The sequence below is a fragment of the Erpetoichthys calabaricus genome, chromosome 14 (assembly GCF_900747795.2).
Source record: "Erpetoichthys calabaricus chromosome 14, fErpCal1.3, whole genome shotgun sequence".
Taxonomy (NCBI): domain Eukaryota; kingdom Metazoa; phylum Chordata; class Cladistia; order Polypteriformes; family Polypteridae; genus Erpetoichthys; species Erpetoichthys calabaricus.
The window spans coordinates 48,779,106-48,801,354 of NC_041407.2; the positions used below are offsets into that span (position 1 = coordinate 48,779,106).

Genomic DNA, 22,249 nt, shown 5'->3' on the forward strand with positions numbered 1-22,249 from the left:
CAGTCTTTGTTCTCTCCTCCCATTCTAAATTGCTGGCACATTGCTAAGGCCCATATAAAGTTAAGGAGGGAAAGGGGCTCCTCGATTGTTTGGTGAAGCCATGAAATCATCAACCGAGTGTATATTGTATCAGTCTGATGAAGCCGTGGAAGGACGGGGACTCCAAACCCTCCTCCAGCCAGCCCTATTATTTCTTTGCTCAAAAATTAGCCCTTAACTTCGGTTCCAATTTGATGGCCAAGCAGAGACAGGAGCTGGAAACAGCCATCCTGACAGTCCTGACAGGTGGTAAGCAAGAACCCGGGACGGACTTCTCTGATTGTGCATGACATAGTGACTGAACTGAGGATGATCGTCCGAGAACACCTGTAGACTCCCATAGGCAAAATGAGCAGAGGTGGAACTTGAAATCAAGCTTCTGCTGGACTTTGGAGTAATAGAGAAGAGTCATAATCCCTGATCCAGTCCTATAGTCTTCATCCCTTAACCTGATGGCAGTTGGAGGTTCTGCAATGACTTCTGTTGGCAGGTTTCCCAATTTGACACTTATCCTTGAGCAGCTCTGGAAACCAGAGTATTTGACAACCCTTGACATGACCAAAGGGTACTGGCAGGTTCCTTTAATGGACTCCACAAAGGTAAAGACAGCATTTAGCAGCCCCAGTGGATGCTGGCAGTATTGTGTCTTTCCTTGCATGGGGCTCCAGCAACCTTCCAGTGTCTGGCAGATAGAGTGCTAAAGTCCACAATTCCTATAGTGCTGCCTATTTGGATGACATCATCATCTATTCCAACACATGGAAGGAATACCTATAGCAGGTTAAAGCTGTGCTTCATATACTTGGTAAGGCCAGTTTTTGGATTAACCCAAAGAAATGTTTCTTTCGATTAACAAAGGCCAAATTTTTTAGCTACGTGGTGGTCAGGGGTACAATTAGACCAAAGTATTCGGAAGCTGAAATCAGGTCCTGTCTTACTCATTGTTCTCTAGGCCTTCCAAAATACAATGTGTCTTTTTTAACTGATCTAACTGAATTATTTACCCACTTATGTTCACTTTCGCAGAGTGATTCTATTTGGTGATTTCAACATCCATATTTACATTACTACATGTAACATGAGAAATGAATTCCTATCCTTAATGGACTGTTTTGACTTGGTGCAACATGTTGGTTTTCCTACTCATTCTTGTGGTCATAATATTGGACTTGATCTGTACTTCTGGCTTATCTGTAGGCATCACTCATAGCAGTGATTTGGGACTCTCTGATCATAAAGCAGCACCATTCACTGCCTCATTACCTCTCCCTCCTCTTACCTGTAAATGTCAGATTTCTTTAAGAAACATTGAAAATATATGTCCCTCTATCCTTGCTATTTCTATTTCTTCACCTATTCCATCAAGACTAGATAGTCTTGCTGATCACTATAACACAGCCCTTCTTTCAGCACCAGATAAAGCAGCCCCTTTAACACATAAGGATGTTTCCTTTAAGCGCTCAGCTCCATGTTACAATTCAGAGGTACAGTCTATAAATGCCGCTGGGCGATGCCTTGCAAGAATGTCACATAAGACTGGCCTCACCATGCATACCCAGGCTTTCTCTGACCATCAAAGGGCTTACAGGGTTACACTAACTGCAGCCAAGAACACAGATTATGGCAGAATAATAGAAAGTGGCCATGTTAACCCAAGGGTTTTGTTCTCTGTAGTTAATAAACTACTTCAACCTGCATCTGGCCCAATTACCTCCTCCACTGAAGTTTGTGAAAACTTCTTCCACTTTTTCTGCAATAAAATTAAATATATAAATAATTCTATTTAACATAAATCCATCATCCATTTATATCTTTCCCTGATTCCCACTCCATCCAGTTTTTTTTCCTAAATTTTCACCAGTCACATCTGCATTTGTTAACAACCTGATTTGTAAGATGAGGCAGACTACTTGTGTACTGCACTCCATCCCCATCACACTTCTTAAATCCTGCCTTCATGCCATAATCCCAACTGTTATGAAAATAATAAATAATAATAATAATTCTTTGCATTTATATAGCGCTTTTCTTATTACTCAAAGCACTTAGCAATTGCAAGTTAAGGGCCTTGCTCAAGGGCCCAACAGAGCAGAGTCCCTTGTGGCATTTTACGGGATTCGAACCGGCAACCTTCCGATTGCCAGTGCAGATCCCTAGCCTCAGAGCCATCCCTTGATAGGGGCAGCACGGTGGCGCAGTTTCCTAGTTGAGGTTTTATCACCTCGTCCAGTGAGTTCACCCTGGTTACCGACCATGCCCCTCTTCAGTGGATGGCAGTTCACAAGGAATAGAACCTGTAAGTCACAAAGTGGTTTTTGGACCTTCAGCCTTATAATTTTATGCTCATTCATCGCTGGGGCTTTCTCTACACCAATGCTGATACTCTTTCTTGCATTCATGACCTCTCGGTGTGAACCGCCCGACCCAATGCATCTGGGCTGAGAGGGCGGCGCAGTTTATGGATCCGAATCAGTGTGATTATTTACCAAACAAGGGGTTGGTGCTGTCAAATAACACTTTCTCTCTTTCCTCTGCCCAGACCATCAGAAACAACTTAAGTGAACCTAACACTAAACACAAACAGCAAATGTTTAAAAGAATATAATTTGTTTCTTTGGCAGAAATTTCTGTAAATTAAGATATATATACAGTATTGTCACACACGTGCTGTATAGGAGACAGTTTACTGGGCCAAATAAGTGTAATTATCTGCCAGACCAGGGGTTGGCACTGTCAAATAACGCTTTCTCTCTCTCCTTCTCTGCAGACCATCAGAAGTAGGTCTCGCTTGACGACCTCTTTTCCTGTCCTAGCGCGCCCGACCTCACTTACTCCTCTGACCCTATATAAAGGTCATTTTGTATACTACAGTTCAGTTCTGTATTGAGCTCAGCATGAAAAGATGTTGCTTTTTGGCTTCTTCTACCAATACTTTTGCAAGTATACGGGGTGCTATCCCAAACCTTTTTTGTTGTGTTTGTGATTTCTTCACAATATATATTACTTATGTAACTGGTGAAAAATCACTGAAGAAAAATTAATCAGTGAATCATTTCAATTAGGATTGCTTGTCAAAGTTAAAATAATAATATACAGTACAAATAGTGTGACAGCTTATACTTTCAGGAAATTTCAATAAAAAACCCAACCTTACATTTGACATCAAATGATGTTAACACTAGACCACCTCTCCACCCCACTCCCACTAAAGATATATACAGTGAAATTTCTCAGCCTAGACAACACAAGTGTGCTAAAGGGAAGGAAGATAACTTATCCAAAAACATGCTATTTTGGAAATTTTAAAAATTTTACAAGGGGACATTGGCAGTCTGTTTGATCTTTAACTTTGATGTTGAGTGACCTCCATTGTCATGGAAGAAAAGTGGACACTTTTTTCCATTTTTACCTTACCCTTATTGATATTTTCATTAATTATATTCCATCCTAAATGTGTCTCTGATAAGCCCCAGATAGATTTACATTTTACATGTTTATTTATGTATTATTTTGATCTGTAATTCTGCACATGGGTGGTGTAGTGAGCAGTGGATCATGTTCCACATGGATCTAGCATCCTGGGTTCAAATCCTGTACCAGGTCATTATCCATGTCAACTTTGCATATTTTCTCTCTGTATGAGTTGTCTTCCTTTGTAGTTTTCCTTTCACTTTCCCAAAAACACATAAGTATGAGTTGGTACTCTATGAGTGCGAGTGTGGGTGGGTGCAGCTACAAATGTAACTGTAGCTTAAAGCACATTGGCAACCAGATGAAACACTCTTCTTATTATGTGCTTTACTGAGGAGGTTTCAGCCTGGGCCTCATGACTGCTTTGTCCTTAACAAACCTTTACAGTGAGTTGATCACAATAACTGAAGCAGTTTCTCCTTTGAATGTTCAACCTTCCAAGTCTTTATTGCAGGAATTTGTGTGTGTGTGCTTTGTAAAGGTACCAGTGTCGGTGCTACACAGTCAGTAGCGTCTGCATTGCAGTAGATCAACAACGCCTTTAGAGGAAACTCACCAAATGCCTGCTATTTGGGGATGCCTAGAAACAACAAAATGAATAATTACAAAATAATTTTTATAGTCATAGATTCTTCTCATGGGAAAAAATGACACATCTCCTATTGTACTTGGATTTTGTCTTCTTACTTTATCCTGAGTGCAAGTAAAATTAATGCTCAGTGAACGGTACATCAAACACTCTGCAGTTTACTTATTCCTTTAATTTGCAAGAGTAGTTTGATAGTAGAATCTCAAACATGATATCAAACATTTTCTTAGTATCATGCTTAGCATTTTTCCAACTATCATTCAGAAGAAATAGCTCAGAAGTAGCTCATTTGATCTTACAATATCTTCAGCATGCATTATACTATTTTTTTGGACATGCTACCTAATAACAACATGCATGTTCTATCACGAATACGTTTCTCATTCTAAAATTATGTTAACTAATTCGTAAACAGCAGGAGATCTAAACACTTGCAGTTTTATTTTGTTATTGGACATGACGATTTTGAGAGGTTAACATGCTAAGTCGCTATGGCAATTTCCCATTATCCTTTCAGAGTTTGTGATTATGACGTCATTATGTGCAACCATGGGACTTTCTTTTTTATTTGAGATTTGGGTAAAAACATTATGAAAGATAAAAGTTATGGGAGACTTAGTTTGTGATTTTGTTATGGACCCCTACTTTTACTCTTTAACAAAGATGTTTGTGGTTAGCATTTGGTTTTGACGTTTGGTTTTCTTTGTTCTTTTGGTTATCAACCTTGCTTTGTTTTTTCCTGACTATGATTTACTCCCTGCCCTTTAATATAAAATATTCTGACTGTTCCTCTAGTCAGTACACTTGTGAACAATTTAGTGACGACACTTGCGCTTTTTTTTAAATAAATGCCCCTAGAAGGCATTTTTGGGAGATGTGCTGTACAGGAATACAAGTACTGGTGTTACGTATTCAAAATACAATAGTTACTGTAAGTATTCAGGATTCGGCTCACAATACATTTCTAAAGATGTATTCAAGAATACAGTTACTATATGAAATTAAATACTTTACACTTTTAATTTACATCTTCTAAAAAATCATGTACAGTTGCCCCTCTGCCCTTTGCGTATTAAATCAACAATGGATTGAAAATGTAAGAAGAAAACCCATAAACTCAAAAAGCAAAATTTGAACTTGCCATAACCTGAGCACTGTGCTGAATCCACGTGAATAAACTGCTAGGTATACCCTGCTATAGTTTCCCAGTATTTCACAAATCCTCAGTCTCTCTTCAGCACTCGTTGTTTGAGCATTGTTATTTTTTGTTTGTTTGCAACCTGTGATGCATGTGTAACTGGTTAATTCAATGTTCAAGCATTGGGAAATTGGATTCTAAATTTTTTTCTATTAGCAGGCATAGCACTTACTTGCTCCCACTCTCTCTCTTTTGTTTGTTAAGTTTGTTTCTTAAATGTAAAACAACTCAAAATGTGAAATGGCTAAAACACACTATGAGCTTCAGACATTATTTTTTTAATAATTAAAGCTTCCTGAAAAAATCAGTTTCCCTTATTTTTGATGAATGGTAAAAACAGAACCTTTGTATCATGTTAGACGGAAGTGCGTTTTCAGGTCCCAATATAGTTCAAATACATTTAACTTGTTCTACCATTTTTATGAACTAGGCTATATGTCAATTCCTGAAAATATTCGAAAAGTATACATAAAGTATTCAGAATAAGTTACATGCAGCATTTTGAGTATTCAATCAAAATACAAATCTGAATACACTAAAGACTGTATATTCAGCATTCAGTAATTAAATATTTTTTAGGGTATTCTGCCCAACACTGGAGACAGGTATGTACTGAAATTCTAGTTAGTGTCAAACTTTTTTTTTCTTTGGAATTTATTTAGTGACCACATGGGTAGTTCAGTACCCCGCTATTATAGTAAGAGAGTATAATGTATTGAAAGTAGGCTTATTTTTTGTAATATACAGTGTATTGTGAGTGAAAATGGTGCATTTTTACTTTAGTTTTGTTGAAAAGACTGAACAGTTTTGTTTTGGATACTAATAAATTACAATCTTTTAGCTGTGATGCTATACTAGAGAAGTGGTTTAGAAAAAAGATACAAAGAGACAATTTGTGTTGGAAATGTGTTTCCTGTAGTGTAAAACTGCTAAGCTGTATACAATACATATGCTTTTTGGGTTGGACTATAGCTAAGGGTGATTTAAGTCAGATCATGCTGGTTCAAGGTAGGAAGAGTAATCTTCAGGTTATAGTAACCATTGTATTAAGCTTTAAATATACACTGGTGTTGATGATGCAATTTTCACAGTAGGATATACACATTTGTCTTGGATATGGTGCTTTGATAAAAAATACTCCTTTCCCTCAGATCTGTAACACTGCACTTCATACTCAAACCAAGGCAGAAACAGACTCATTCTCAAGTCACAACTTTTCACAACAAGTGACACTGAAACCTCAATAGATTTAAGTGCTATATGAGGTAATGCTTCTCTCTCTTGCATTCTGTTCATTGCTTCTTCACAGGCATGGGAATGACATGCAGTACTTAATGGATTATGCTCTTTCAAGGCTTTTAATATCTCAGCAATTTGTGGACCCCTCTTTTTATTCAGCTCTCTGCAATATTCCTCAGTGCTGTTTTGAGAATACAAGCTCAATAAATCCCATGGCAGAAGCTGGCATTATTAAGCAAGTATTTCTATACTCCAGAAGCAGGATCATAACTGCTTTTGCCATATATTCTGACAATGTTTGTTATACACATATGCTCCAGGCTTATTTCAGACAACAACACTCTTGTTAAAAAGCATTGTTTTTAAATGGTTGTGGTCATTTTGGATGTCAGAGTGGTTTATATTTGAGATTCACTTTCTCACATCATGCACCTGGATAATATATTTGTTTTGATCTTGCTCTTTTGAAACTCAAAAGTCATTTTATTGCTGCAGATCATATATATTGGAGCTCACCTGTTCTGGGCATGTCACATTTCCAGTGAACTTTCATGTTATTGTACTGTAAGGTTCTAATTTGACTGCTGCAGAAAAGCTTGCTCTATTATTGGACATGAAACAAAACATTCCATATTTAATGGTTATTTTTCTGGTGTTCACTGCTTCAGGTTAGTTGTCACCTAGACACCTTCACCACTTTTTGAGTACTTTTTGACAGACAGATTACTGAACATAGAATTCACGACCGTCTTATCTCCAAAATCCTTAGCTATCTCTTCTTCTTCAAGGTCATTATTGTTGGATTCCATTAAGTATGTTACTGTATCTAATATCGGATTCTCCACTTGATTCTACATTTACTTAACACCTTGATTTCTTCTGAGGCCTGACTGTGAAGGGATATAAACTCCCATCCAATTCTAACTACCCATTGCTAAACCTACGCAATTTGGTTTATGGTTATAGGGGCTGACAGCATCAAGTGTAAGGCAGTGTATCTCATTGCTCACTCATGAACAAACCCTCATACAGAGTCAGTTTAGAATTACCAGTTAACCTAGCATGTATCTGGCAGTCGGAAGGTTGCCGGTTCGAATCCCATAAATGCCAAAAGGGACTCTGCTCTATTGGGCCCTTGAGCAAGACCCTTAACCTGCAATTACTCCATCCTGGGAATGACGTTAATCTGCATCCATCCCTTTAGGTAGGCCCTCCAACCTGCAGGGAAAAAACTTGGGGGTTGGTGGCAGAATTGGCATTCCAACCACCATAAAAAAAACCTTACGCTGTCCCACTCCATCTGAGGTGTCATCTATTGCATGGCTGCACTCGGGTCCTAATCTGGGATCCTGAGTTGGTTTGTTGTGTGGTGGGTGCGGCAATGCGCTGTATCACCTCGTGATCCTAACCTCTCTTTTTTCCCTCGCATGTATATATTTGGAAAGTGGGGGTCAGAAAGTGAGCTGGCAAAACTAGCCACTATGCTATCTGTCAAGGTCCAGTGTTTTCTTTACTGTTTTTATACTTAGCCACGGTGGACATTGCCAGTTGCAGCACAAAAAGGGATTGACTGGGAGCCATATGCCTTAAAGTTTGTCTTTGAAAATATTGTAATTATGAAAGAGATAAGTAGCTTGAGAATGAAAAGTTGTCTGTTTGTCTCAATATGTGTTCAACATTACTCACAAATTGCATCTTTGTTTTTAATTATTATAAATAAAGTTTATTCTTTTCCTTTTTCATCTTAATTTGGCAAACCTCTGGATGATTTATTGCAATGTTGATTTTTTGTTGATGTGTCTCTTTTATTTGATACACCTTACTCTGCTTCTTAAGTCAACAGCTCACTTGCTGCCCATCTTTCAATGGTAACTATTTACAGTAGGAATGCAAAGTGTGCAGCACTCCTCTGAGAGTGTTGCTGTAACTACTAATTTAAGTGATTTGCTGGGAGCTGCAAATTTCCTTACCTTCTTCTCAATGACCCTTGCAATACAGATCCCAAAGGAAGAGGATGCTTTGTGGTTGTAACAGATAGATTACTTAAACAGATAATGTCACAAACACTGTGAAATACAGTACATACGAAATTCAATAATGGAGCTTGTGAGGGAATTTAAATGATTTACTTGTCTCTAGCTGCAGCTGGTAGACTCTTTTCTATTAATTCTATAGATGAACCGAGTCTCACAAGACATGACACGCTCTGCAGATGCACAAAATACACTGAACAAATATGGCACACACACAAAATAGATCTGACTGGCTACTCTTTAAGTTGGTTTTGGAGTATTTGAAATTTAAATTACATTTCCTTTGCTATAGATCAAAACATATTAAACTGGGCTTTTAAATCCTGCTTTGGTAATGTGGTGCGGTGGAGCTCATTTTGTTAGAACAACTTTTTTTTAGCAAAGTGCAAAACAAATAATTAAGCATATAAAAATAGCCAAAGAAAAAAATGTGTTATTGTAGATGTATCAGTATGCATTTTTGAAAAATGTTATTTCTGAAAGCCAGTATAAGAACGGGAGGGTGGTGAAATGGTTAGTGCTATTGCCTCATGGATCCAGGATCCTGGGTTTGAATCCTGATCCTGTTCTATGTTTCCATGTTTCTTCCTTTATTTGCATTGATTTCACTCTGTTTTTTTTCTCATAGTTCTACTCAGACATCCACAATAGAATAAATGGCTATTCTAAGTCTGGCTAGTGTGGGTGATTGCATGATTAAGTACGGCAATGTACTTTATCCACTGTTTATGGTGTTTCTTGTATTGTACCCTGTATGTCATGTGATTCAGATGGGCACTAACATTGCTTCATCATGAATCAGATTAATCAGGTTGGAGAATGTCACACTAGTTAATGCTGATATAAATTTACATTGGGGTTCCATTTTTAATTTTGCCGTTAAATGCATACTGAGTTTTACCTTTCACGCACTAGCTTGTAACTTTGTACTCTACAACAGAAGTGTTTTCATTGCGTCCCTGGGTGAGAATTGCACTAGTGAGACCAAATAACAATTTTGGGAGAAGAAAATACATCCAGAAATATAATGTTGTTGCCATTCAGTATCGAATATTTATGCATATCAATACAGTTTACAATTTATTTGAGATGAGTTCTAAATACATTGTGCACTGTACACAAGCTGGACATATGACTTGATTAGTTTCACACAGTGAATCAGGGGTATTAGGAGTGTAACTGACAAAATTGTACATTATAGTTCAAGCAGCCTTAGTCATAAGGCCAGACTGCCTAATGACACTATTAATTTTAACATTTTCCAATACAGTATATTTTAGATTATGGCTGGCCTAAAGCTTAGCGCTGCTAACAAGTCCAAAAAATGTGAATCCATTACCAGTATGAATCTGTGTAGAATATACATGTCCTTATCTTTTTTGCATGGCTTCTCTTTGAGTAAAGCAGATTCGTTCTATACCTCAAACATGTAGTGTCATCAAGTACGCTTTTCAATGGACTTGAATCCTGTCAAGATATGGGCCTTTATCTGAACCTGATGCAGTCTACTATTAAACCATTCACAAAGAAGGATGGAGGATTGTAGTTAAATAACTGCCTGTTTAATCTTGGCCTTCTATTTTACGTATATATATATGCATAATGGTAGCCTTCCTTTTGACCACAAGCTGCAAGTTTATATGAAGCATTAGTAATAGTGAGTAGTGTTCATCAGTAATAGTGAGTAGTGTTCACTTTGGTGCAACTTAGGCTCTAAATAGGTGTAATGGGCCGATTTTTTCACTCAATTTAATTCTCTAATCTAGTTTTAATATGAGTGTATAAATGGTAGAGATTGTAGGTATTTTAAACATGGAAAGAGTGTGCATCATCACATGTCCCGGATTGCTATTATTATCATTTTAACAGAATGGTATTAAAGATGCCTGGTGTGTGTAACAAAGGCAGCCTTCATGATCATACCTGCAGTCCATTGGCAGAAAACAAGAACGACTGCACACATTTATCTAAATAATTTTTACTTCTGGTTGAGATTAAGGAGCTATGTTTGTAGGCATAACATGCTGGACTACTAACTAGAAGTGTGGTAACACGCAGAGTGACATTAAAGGATAGATATACAGCAAACGTTTGCTACTTCTTCATCTACTGTACTTCAGCTTTTGGGATAGCTCATGCAGAATCAATAATGATATGAAGGAATGACACTTTTGTACTGAACTCTGTCAGTGTTAATGCACTTTACACTCTTACATTTCTATTCTTGTCTTTTATTTAATTGATTGTTTTGGGAAGTTGTAAAGGGCAGATGCTTTGCATAACTAATGTGTTTGGAAATTCTTCAGTTTCTTTATTTGTGTGTATGCCTGTACAAAGAACAGAATTGTATGCTGCTGTTACACCTAGAGTTCATTTTTTCACAGTATTAGAAACTAAATTGATGTTTCATAGGTGCAAGAGCCATTTTCCTAGTTCTATAAGATTCATGAATATGTTACTAGATGACAATGCATAATCTATGGGAGGTTCCTATAACCCCCATAAGTAGAAGTGTATTGGTATATTCTTGCCATTTCTAACAGCTTGGACCAAATATTATTCTTCAGTTAGTTAGTGACAGCCTTGCCATGAGTAAGGTGTGGAAGGCATAAGGTTTTAAACCATGCCTGGGCACATGCCTACGTGCCAACTGGCCTACGGGCCTTTAAAGTGTGGTGAAGTAAATATGTAAGAAAACAGCACTTAATTTATGTGCTGTGCCATACGTTTAAAGCATACAGAAGAAGAAGCTAAGAATCTTTAAGTATATAAGAAGTTAAGAATCTTTAAGTAAAGAAGAAGAAGTAAAGAACTTTTAAGTACAAAAATAATAAAGTTTCTCAAGAAAAGCTAAGTTTAGAGAAGATACATTTTTCCTTTTTATTTGCCTTTGATTCTACGTGTGTAACTATTTTTTCTTTTATTCTTGTGTGGATTATTTGCTTTTAACTTTCACTAAATAATTTTAAAATGAACTTTTGGACTGAGAGATTTCTTTTGACGCGCTACCCGTGCTTGATCTCGCCTTACGCTCCGGCGGCTACACTAGGTTTAAATGGGTCAGTATTGTCAAATGTACAGAGTAGAGTGAAATTTTTACTTGGATGTACCACTTTAATTTTGTTTAGCAAAATTATGACTATATTTAATATGATTTATTTATTAGTTTTGTGATAATATTAATTCACCATTTGGTTTAGTGGTGTTGCCATGTACTGTTTTGTTTTTAGTAGACATAATGAAAGTCATCTGGCCCATGATGTCATCAAGCTGCCTCTGTAAAGCATGAAGGCATTCACAAGTGTTGTAACTTCATGGAGCTTTAAATTATTCCTGGATGTAACAAAATTCACTTTGTGTTTTTGGAAAACTTAAATCAATGTTTTTCACTTCAAGGAATCTTTTGTTGAACATGCTGTAGGTTTCAAAATGTAGAAACTCTTATTTTTTACTGTAACATCATTTTGTTTTGTATGGACGCCACCATTTTGTTAGGCAGTTGTTTACATGAAACCAGAGTATGCTACTGATGTATCTGCATAGGTCACACTGAATTACGTCAGCTATGTGACATTTTAAAAGCCAATCTCACAGACACATTTACTGTCCAAGCTTGTGGATATCAAAGAATCTCCTGAATAACTTTCTGAGTGTTTATCTGCTTATCAGTTTTTATTTGTTTGTGACTTTGACTTTTGCCTTGGTCTGACGAAAGCTCCTTTTGCTTTTCTGGTTTTGACTCCTGCTATTCCAACTACATTTTTATTTCCTACTCCTTCCAAGCCTAAATATGCTTGCCTTGCCAGTGGCAGAACAATACAGACATGTCTGAAGTTGTCATCTCTGGACAAAGTAAAGATCTTCTGTGGTAGAATTTAGGAGGTGCTTCTAAAACAAAGACAATTAAGATAGGTTGCTGGTTATTAGAAATTTCCCTAACACTGAATTTTTGTATAATGCTTTGGTTTTGGTGCTTAATCTCTTTTGACTATCTTGTTTCTGACTCCTGCCTGATTAACAGCTATCCCTTAAAAACAAAAATAATACCCAGGCTCACAGGGTCAGTTGCAGTGTACCTTAGTACCGTACTAGCTATACTATGCTAACAGCAGATGATCCTTTGGTCTAAGTGCTGATACTGTGAACAGCAGAACAAGATCAGTACCAAGTGCCACATGCGTGCGAATGGAAGACAGCTTAAAGGCTTGAGTGATGGTAACTCACTGCTGAGACGGAAGATGACGCTGTGTATTAACCATCTCTCTTTAACTTCCACTACAGAAAGGAAGGCTGCAGCCTTTCCACCTATAATGTCACTTCTGGGTCTGTCCACCTGGACGCGACTCTCACCCCCAGAATGCTTGATAACTAGAAGAGCCGCCATCTTGGGGAATTGTCCTAAACTGACTGAAGTCTATGGAAGACTTGTTTTGCATTTTTACATGCATTTTCTTTTCAATAATCTTTTTCAGTCATATGGAGTTGCTTGTATGTGCCACAAATCTTTGACATTATCTGTGTTATCTTTACCCTAGTTTAACTAATTCACAGCTAGTCTTGTTGTTTTGTTTTTCTCCTTGGTTTGCTCAGCTGCACATTATTTTTGATTTAAAGGGACAGAGCACAGGGGAAAAAATACATCTTCATTTAAACTTAATAATAATAATTGCAATATTTGCAAAATGAGTATTGCTGTCATTATTGTAAAAGTTATTCATGTCAAGTTTCTAAAACAGGATTTAAGGATACTGATTTAATCCCTGCTGAAATAATCCCTCTCCCCCTGCTTAACTCCAGTTGTCACCAACTGACCTGTTGATTGAGCCTTAGAAATTTAATTCCTTCCTAACAGCAGCCATATTGCAGTCATTAAACTTCTAACGTCTGACCTTCTTTCAATAGCACCAGCATTTTTTTGTTTCAGCAGTACTTCACACTTTTCCTCACAATACATGTAAGCTGTTATTTGTACAGTGCATTGCTGCCCCTCAGTCTAATGTATCAGTAACCGGTGGCTTAAACTCTGTGAAGGAGACCATTCCCCCATCACGTTTTATTTTTATATGTGATGTTCATAGAGTGTAAAATATATATGTGTGACACCCTGGAACCTGTGGAGGTCTTAATCTGGTAATATTATATGAACATAATACAGAAGACCTAATACTTAATCATTCATTATGTGCCCAGATTTTCCTAATAACTGAATTAAGCCAACAGTCACCAAACTTCACAGTGCAAACTTCACAGGTCTGGAGAACACTCACAAAGATACCACCACAACATTCTGAAGGAATACAGTATGAAGGTAACTAGCAACATATTTTAATACACACTATCTAAACTGGTGACCGAGCGATTTCTTAATTAGAAACACCAACCCTGTGTTTTTTTTAATGAAGAATAATAATTAACAATGAAGATTAAATGTATGTTAACATGTATTTCTCTGTTTCTTATAATATAAATATTTCCATGTATTGCTTAAATTTTCTGTGGCATTAAGTTTAATATATTTGATTCAGTAGCACTCTATACTTCATACCAAATATAAATATAAATATAAAATATGATTTAAATATTTTATAATGGCATATTTGTGGTTTTTCGTTTATGTAACAGTCTGTATGATGCGTGCAGAATTAATTTTGAAACATTACAAGCCATACTTAGTCCATTAAACCTGCTCACGAATTTAGTAAGCAACTTTGCTCCCATCTCAAAATCCAAAAAAGCATACTGCAACGGCACTTAGACTTGGTCTTGATCTGCTGCTAGTCTGCAGCTCTGAGGCACACTACAACGACGCTAACCCCCAAAGTTAGTCTTGTTACTGTTAATACTTACTAAGACCAGAGCAGCATGGGATCATCCCTGCTTAGGGCACACTGTGACCGACCCCAAAAGGTCTGTTATTACTGCACTGTGTGAATTGTGCATTTGAATGTGTGTGGCTTAGCCAAAGATAAAGGGAATAGCATTTCATCTGAGGGTGCACTCAACTCTACCACTACCATGCCAACTCAGTGTTACAACTCAACCTAATATGTGAAGTTATGTGAGAGGAAAGTAGAAGAGAAAATATGCAAATTCCAATTAGGATATATCCTGGCCAAGACAGGAATATGGGGTGTTTGGAGAAGAGAGGCAGTATTGATAGTGGAAAACTAATCTAAGGATTAGTAAAATAAACTGGAATAAAGCTTTGTGAATGGGTTTAGAAATATATAGAGTTTTATAAGTGTAGTCTCTTGATCTCCTGTTTACTTTGGATATTGTTAAGAAATTTAACAACATGAGGAAAGTTCAGCTTATGCAGGCTTAATTCTATTGAGTTCTACACAATGATTTTTTCTGTTTTCAGATGTGTGATCATTTGTACCATAAATAAAATGGATTATGTAGTAATTAGATTATTTCTGCACAATTTGCTGAACTGAGATACATGAAAATTGATCCAATTTGAAAAAGTGGTTTCGAGTAACACAAGAGTCCGGCCACCTTACTGATTATAAATTATGTACAAAATAATAAAAAACAAAAGTTTTACTGTTTACAGAGAATTTCAAGCCACACAGTTTCCCGCTGCTGTCAGGGTCACTAATGTCAAAGCAACCATACTCAGCCTTAAGAGGCTTACTTTGATTTCGATGAGGAAGCAAAATTAAGATTTTATTTGTCTGTTAATTTCCCATTGCAGCAGCAAGGGTGGATGGAGGGCTGAAATATATTTTGCTTTGCTTAATTAAGCACAGCCATTATCAGTCTAACACAACGTCTTGAAGGGAGCCTAAATTAAAAACTGCACTTAACTTCATCATCATTAAAACAATTACTTTGAAGGCAATTATCCATGAATGCGTTTTGTTTCAACGTGCAAAAGAACCAGAAAGGCAGCCGACCCTACCAAGCTGATTCTTTTCTCTTTAAAGAGCAATTGCGCCTTTCTTTCTGCGGCTCCAATGGGCTCAATTAAAAAATAAATAAATAAATAAAACAATGAAAAAAATTTTCTTATCCAGTACTTCATTTTGGTTTACCAGGAGAAAAGTCAACGATACCCACACTGGAATCCCAAGAAGGGCATTTGTTGAGGGAGCTTTCTTTGTATTAGCTCTACAAAGAGAATGACTTCCTCTTATATCTCATGCATTTCCTCTGTCAGAACAAAGACAGAGGAGTTTTGTCTAGAGCAAGACACTTAAAAATGAACAGTGGTTGAGGTTTTAATATGCCTTTATTAAAGAAAAGGCATAACAAATGCCAGCCATCCAGGTTAGGTTCAGTCTATAAAGGATATGAGAGGGGAGTCGCAGAAAGAAGCAGGAGCATTATCTCTTTGAAGAGGTCCTCATTCTTACGGTCACAGCACTGGTACAGAGTTATATGGAATGGAACTAACATGGCGTTGCTGGCGGTGACGGGAGATAAAGCTGTGCTTGAGATAACCCCACACTTGGAACATTTGAGAAGCAGTCTGCTACGGGGCTCAGGCGCCGCACTTGAAAAACGGAACAAATAAAGCCGAACATGAGAGCAAGTTAAGAGAATAAAATAAATACATAAATAAGAGGGAGTGGAGAAGAGGTAAAAACGCAGGCAACAAGAAAAAAAAAACAAAGCAACAAAGAAGACAGCATGAATATTGTTAACAATGTTAGCAGAGCAGACTTAAAAACCATGTTGCATTTTAATAGCATGCATTAACATATCGTGTAAGGAAGCTGCAATGATTGAGCTCCTAATGCTGGGATTTTAAAGGGGTAGCACAAGGGGCACGGTGTCAGCTACACTTGACAAGGTATAAAATACTAAGCAGCAAGACAAGGGACTCTATGTAGTAGACACAAGAAATTCCCTGGCACCTTTGAAGGATTCAGCTTCACCATTATTCACTGGCACTGAGACAGCAGCTCAGAGAAGTATCTGAACTAGCTTCTTTTTTGACTGATTTAGAAACATCATTAATTAAAAGGGATTCCCTTCAGTATGAGTGTCTATTGCATACTACAGTTCTCATCTGAAAACACCATGCTTTTAAGAAGTCAATACTTGGATAAGGTGTTCAGAGACCCTTTGGAACTGGTTTGTGTTGCTGACTTTAAATTGCTTTACCTATTGAATGACACAGATAGCACCCATGAAGACGCCTCCAGATTCACACTGTAGTCATACATGAGCATCATCCACCTTCACAAGAAGTTCAATAACTTTGTCAAAACAAAATTCCTGGGAGTGCATTTCTTGGAATAAAATGGAGGAAGGTTAGGTTTAGGAGAAAGGCAGAGTTCCCATAAGCTCCGATTACACCACTCTAAATGTTGAGCTGGATGTTTTTCAGTCTTATGGGTGCTCCGAATGCACTGGCCATCAATACTAGTTTGTTTTGGGCCGACATATCCACCTCACCTGTTTTTTTTATTGTAACTAAGATTGGTTAGTTCTGTTGTAGGGCCCTCATCCAAGTTTACTCTATCTTATATCTCCCGACTGTGCTCTTTTTTGTTGGTTCCTATTTAAAAGAAAAAAAATCACTACTTCTGGCAATCATTGGTTTGTACTGGACTGTGGTTTTACGCGCTCCCCCCCACTTCTATTATTATCATTTATTCCCTATGTTACGTTTATCTAAGTTCTCTATCCTTTTTTTTAATTTTTCCTTTTGTATTGTAACAGAGAACGACTCATACTGGGTCGAGGCTCCAGAAGCAGTCCTGCCTGAGTAGGCCTGGTTCCACTCTGGTCAACTTCCCTCTGTATTCGCCATTATTCTGTTATTTTATATTTAACTGTGTAATGTTTTAAGTTTAAACGCTGGGGGCTACAGTTGCCAATCCCCTGGTCCTAAGTTAGTGAAATTATCCAACCTTCTATGTTTTGCTTTTCCTAGGGTTAGGGTTAGGGTTAGAGTTTTTCGTTCAGATGGATTAAAGTTAAAAATACTTTATACTTTTTTAATGCTTGTCTGTATTATTAAGGATCAAATTTTGCAGGCACGTTATACAGTATGTAAAAAAGTTAGTTTATTAAGTTCCCAGTGTTATAGTACACGCTAATTATGTTTTTATTTTTATTCCTGTTCTTTTATAATCATATGACAAGGATCATCGCACACATTATGTCAAAAGGAAGTGACCATATATATACACTGGTGGCCCCAGACTAAGTTATCCCTCAGTTGGATATTCAACAAATGAAAACCTATCCTAGCACTTGGTTTCGCTTTGGTTCTGAAGTATTTTTGGCTCTGATTTTTGCTTTGCCCCTGTGCTTTGTTTACTGGATTAACTTTATAATCTTCTGATTTTGACCTTGCCTGGCCTCAACAATGATTGTGCCTGGCTTTTCTTATCCCTTGGTCCTTTAGTTCAATCACAATAATTCTCAGAGACACTGTCGCATAATGCCTGAGGTTTAGTGGAAAATGCAGTGATTAGTAAAGTGTTGCATGTGCCTTCTTGGTGTTCTTACAGATATGGCATTTATCTTGAACATGCTCATATGCCATTTAAAAGGAACACAAACATTGCCATAATTTATTGTTATTTACTATTTTAAGAATGATGGATGAAATTCCTTCACAAAAATAATACCAAATGTGATGAAAATGCCTAGTTTCAAAATGTAAATTAAAAATGAAAGTTAAGTTATACCAGTGGGGACCCAAAAAATCCTGGAATCAGTTAATAGCACAGTAGTAGGGTGTAGTTATCAAAAATGTCGCTAGGTATTGTATGCCTACAAGTTTGGTTAATTAGTTTGGATGGCATTGTTGTGAGCTGATTGATTATGTATTTATAGCTTTTATTCTACAATCACACAAGTGACTTTCCTGATTTTTGCTCTCCAAACCAACAGGGCAAAGTTTCAGGAGAAAATGATGATCATGTGTTTTGACATTGCTGGACTTATTCATAAATGAACAGATTGTTGATCAATGACTTTACATTGAAGTGTCAAGGCATCTGCAGGAAAGCATCAGGAAACAAATGTCCAGACCAGTAGTGCATGTTAAACAATGCACCTCTACACACTGTGTTATCAGGATCTACAACTAGCTGATGAACAGATATTGCTTTTCAGTTATGTTAATTAGTTAATACTTTGTTTTTGATGTATTTTAACAAATCTGTCTCGTTATACTGTATGTGATAGTTCTGTATTTAGTGAGTGGTATAATCTGTTCTTGTATTTTGCCTTGAGAGCTGTCACAGTGACGAGTGCTGTGCACAAACATAGTAGTTTGTACTATTGTCTTGTATTTCTGAGATGGCAATGGTAGATTGGCCATCTGCCAGTGGCGATTACTTGTGTTCTGTTTTTGGTATTGTATTTACCAGAGTTTTTGACACCCATTGAACACCCAGCCTACCTAGAAGGGGGGGTTTCTCTGAATTTCCTTTCCCAATATTTCTTTCATTTTTTTTTTCCTACTAGGTTTTTCGGATGATTTTTTTCTTGTGTTCTTAGAAGGTCAGGGCTGGGAGGCTGCCAAAAAGAAGAGCCTATTAAAACCCATTGAGGCAATCCTTGTGTGATTTTTGGCTATGCAAGAAATACATTTTTGTTGTTGTTATTAGTCAAAGGGTTTTTGATCAAAAATAATGTGCTTGCATCTTCACATCCACTATATTCACTAGATCTCTCCCTGTGACTTCTGTTTGTTCCCAAAATTAAAACTGGGAATGAAGGGACGAAGATTTGCTACTGTGGAATAAATACTGAAAAAAAATGCAAGAGACTGTGAACAAGGTAACAAAATATGAGAACAGAGAATGTTGCCAGGAATGAAAGAAATGCTGGGACAAGGGTATTGCATCTCAAGGTGAATATTTTGAAGGTATCTAAAAACAAATTTGGTGTAAGTTTTATAATTACTTGGAAGTTCTCACATTTTATTATTATATAATACTGAATCGCAGTGGACTTAATTTGGATTTTTTGACACTGATAAACAGGAAAAGCAGATTTGTCAAAGTGAAAACCGATTTCTGCACAGTGACAAACATAAAACACAAAATAATTGATCTCTAATGAAATGCAGGAACTTCCAAATAGGGTAAATATTATTTATAGGCACTGTATCTAAATACACACCAAAGACAACCTCTTAAGAACAGTGTACATTTTCATGGAAGAGAACACATGTATCACTAAAATATAGTCCAATTTTGTTCAATGACAAGCTAAAATGAATAAATAAAAATTATATGTATGGAGTGGTGGTGGTTTGTGATAACATGATTATATAATAAAGGCCATCTGGAGAGACCGCAGTGTAAAAACAAGTCAGAAGTTAATGAGTCCTAGTTTTTTGTGAAACTACTCCATATCACTACCAAGAGCACACTGCTGGAAGAGAATCTATAAAACTGACATAATCTATGAAAATCTGAACTCCCACATTACATGCTTCTCGATGCCAAATGGAATCTTGCTCCAGCTCTAGTTTATTTTATTCTATGAATCAGCACACAGTAGCAGTATTACTGTTTTTCCCCTTGTACTACATAATGAGAGATTAATCATTGCAGCTACCACACACATTGATTAAATTAGATGTACAAAAATAATTAAATTCTAGATAAACTACTTAATGGATTTTCCACATTAGGAAGGCTTAAAATATCCAGTTTCTGACATCCCAGCTTTAGCATCTGCCTAACAAGGAGGCAGGGAAGGATATTTTACTGACTGAATAAATGGGGAGGGGAGGAGGGGAGAAGCAGGCAGCCAATTGTCCAATTTAATTTTTCTTGAAGGATTTGGTTTACATTGGCTTGCATTAAATGGATACTGTAGGCTGGAGGATCCCAGCATCACTTTTTGCAGGGCTACTTCTTTCTGGCATTCTGTGAGGTTGAATTAAAGTGCCATGGGCACAGAGCTGCATATTTAGAAATTTGTAACAGGTATTAACAGAAGATTAGTATCTGTTTCTTGCTTTCTTAGTCACAATAGTCTGTTGCTTTCTTTACTTGCTTTGAAGGTAAGAATTAATTAAGCATGTATTGCATAAGACATTGAATTAATTAAAATTCATTCATTAATTAATTATACTCCCTCAAATGACATTTGTATCAAGCGCTGTCTTTATTGCTTAATTATATTTTTATGAATATTGTAATGAATTATATAAGCATTTCAGATGTGTATAGGCATCTCTCATCTTTTACATGCAAACTCAAATTTATAGCATTACCTCATGTCTTCCACAATTTTTTGTTCAGCTTACTCAAAATTAATTCTTCAGAAAAAGTTAATATATAATAAGAGTATAATGCAAAAGTGAGACTTTATCTAATTAAATGAAAAAAAAAATCGGAAGGAAGGTGTTCAGGTTTTGTTACTACTGTATTTATTTTGTAAATAGACAAATTTGAAATGTATCCAATAGATTAATTGGGAGGAAATAAAATGAAACAATTTCAAGTGTTGCTCTCAGCCTGACTCTTTAATTCCGCTTCTGTCCAGTCATAAAAGAGCAGACTTCTGAAAGATCTAATATGTTTTGAAGCTATACAACAAATATTCTAACACTTGAGGAAGAGGCCCTACTTTTCATCTTGCTATATAAATTTAATGATTAGAACTTCCGTTTGTTATTTTGGGTTTTACTATGTGCTACAGGGACACTGTTTATGAATACATTATGTCTAACAACTTCTGTGTGGACTAGGAAGCAGTGTACTATATTTATATTATAAGTACTGCCGGGGGATCTGCTACCCCAGTTAATTTTAATCAAAGAGTGTCACGGACTACACATTCTATTTAAAGTTTCTATTCTATTCATTAAAGCACCCACACAATACTTAATGTCTCCTTAGTCATGTCAGTGAAACACAAATATAGAAATGCATTTAATTTGTGAGCTGCACTCAGTTTCTTTGTATTATAACCATGACGGCAGTTTTAACTCAACTATATTCAGAAGTAGCAGCCTATCAACACTGTTCCTCCTGATTCAGTGCATAAAAATAAGGCAGATTTAAGAAAATTACAAGAGCAACATTATAGTAAAAAATTGAGAGGGTAAAGGCCGTGAATGAAGAGCGGTACTTATACAAAAAAAAAAAGATTAGCTTTTTCTACCCACCTCTCCTCTTTCTTTGGAATCAGAGTTCAAACAACCAGATAAAAACTGGATATTTAAAGCCCACAATATCTCATGGTTAGCAAGATGTTGCTCATCAATAATAGAAATGAATTAAAATTAGTGATAAGATACCTACCCTGCACGCTGCTTTTTAGACTTATCTGAAATTCCATCTCTAGACATAAGCTTGTTAAAGACCACAATTCCGATCAGCATGTTGACCTGAAATGACAATCACAAACAAGGAGAACAAGCAAGCAGTATGGGCCCACACCTATCAGGTACATTAGTATTAGTTGGAAATGGTGCAACGACAGATTTTTTGTTCCATTTGCACCTACTGTCTATCTATCTATCTATCTATCTACTGCACATAATAGATGGAGATAAGATTTGTAATAAATACTGCATACAGAGAATCATTTTAAAGAATGAAAAATCCCTCCATCCTTTCATTAATTTCTTTTACCTGCTGAATCATTTTTTTCTGAACTTCCCGATGACATTGCACACATGTCAAAAACCTAGACTTGGACAGAACTTCAGTCTATCTCTAAACACACACAAAAAGAAGCATAAAG

The 22,249-nt window shown here is 36.7% G+C and overlaps 1 protein-coding gene across 11 annotated transcripts in view; it reads right to left on the reverse strand.

Annotated features, from left to right (window-relative positions):
• adgrb2 (adhesion G protein-coupled receptor B2) overlaps window positions 1–22,249 on the reverse strand; it is a 1,003,794-nt gene that overhangs the window by 127,096 nt on the left and 854,449 nt on the right. For 9 of the 11 annotated variants that reach the window (XM_051919045.1, XM_028818906.2, XM_051919049.1 and 6 more), the window contains 2 exons: window positions 21,805–21,890; window positions 15,972–16,070 (listed from right to left, as the gene is read on the reverse strand). In XM_051919045.1, coding sequence (XP_051775005.1) covers window positions 15,972–16,070; window positions 21,805–21,890 — 185 coding nt within the window. Of the gene's footprint in view, window positions 1–4,066; window positions 4,091–15,971; window positions 16,071–21,804; window positions 21,891–22,249 lie in introns of all 11 variants that reach the window. The other 2 variants (XM_051919046.1, XM_028818903.2) reach the window with 2 other exon arrangements.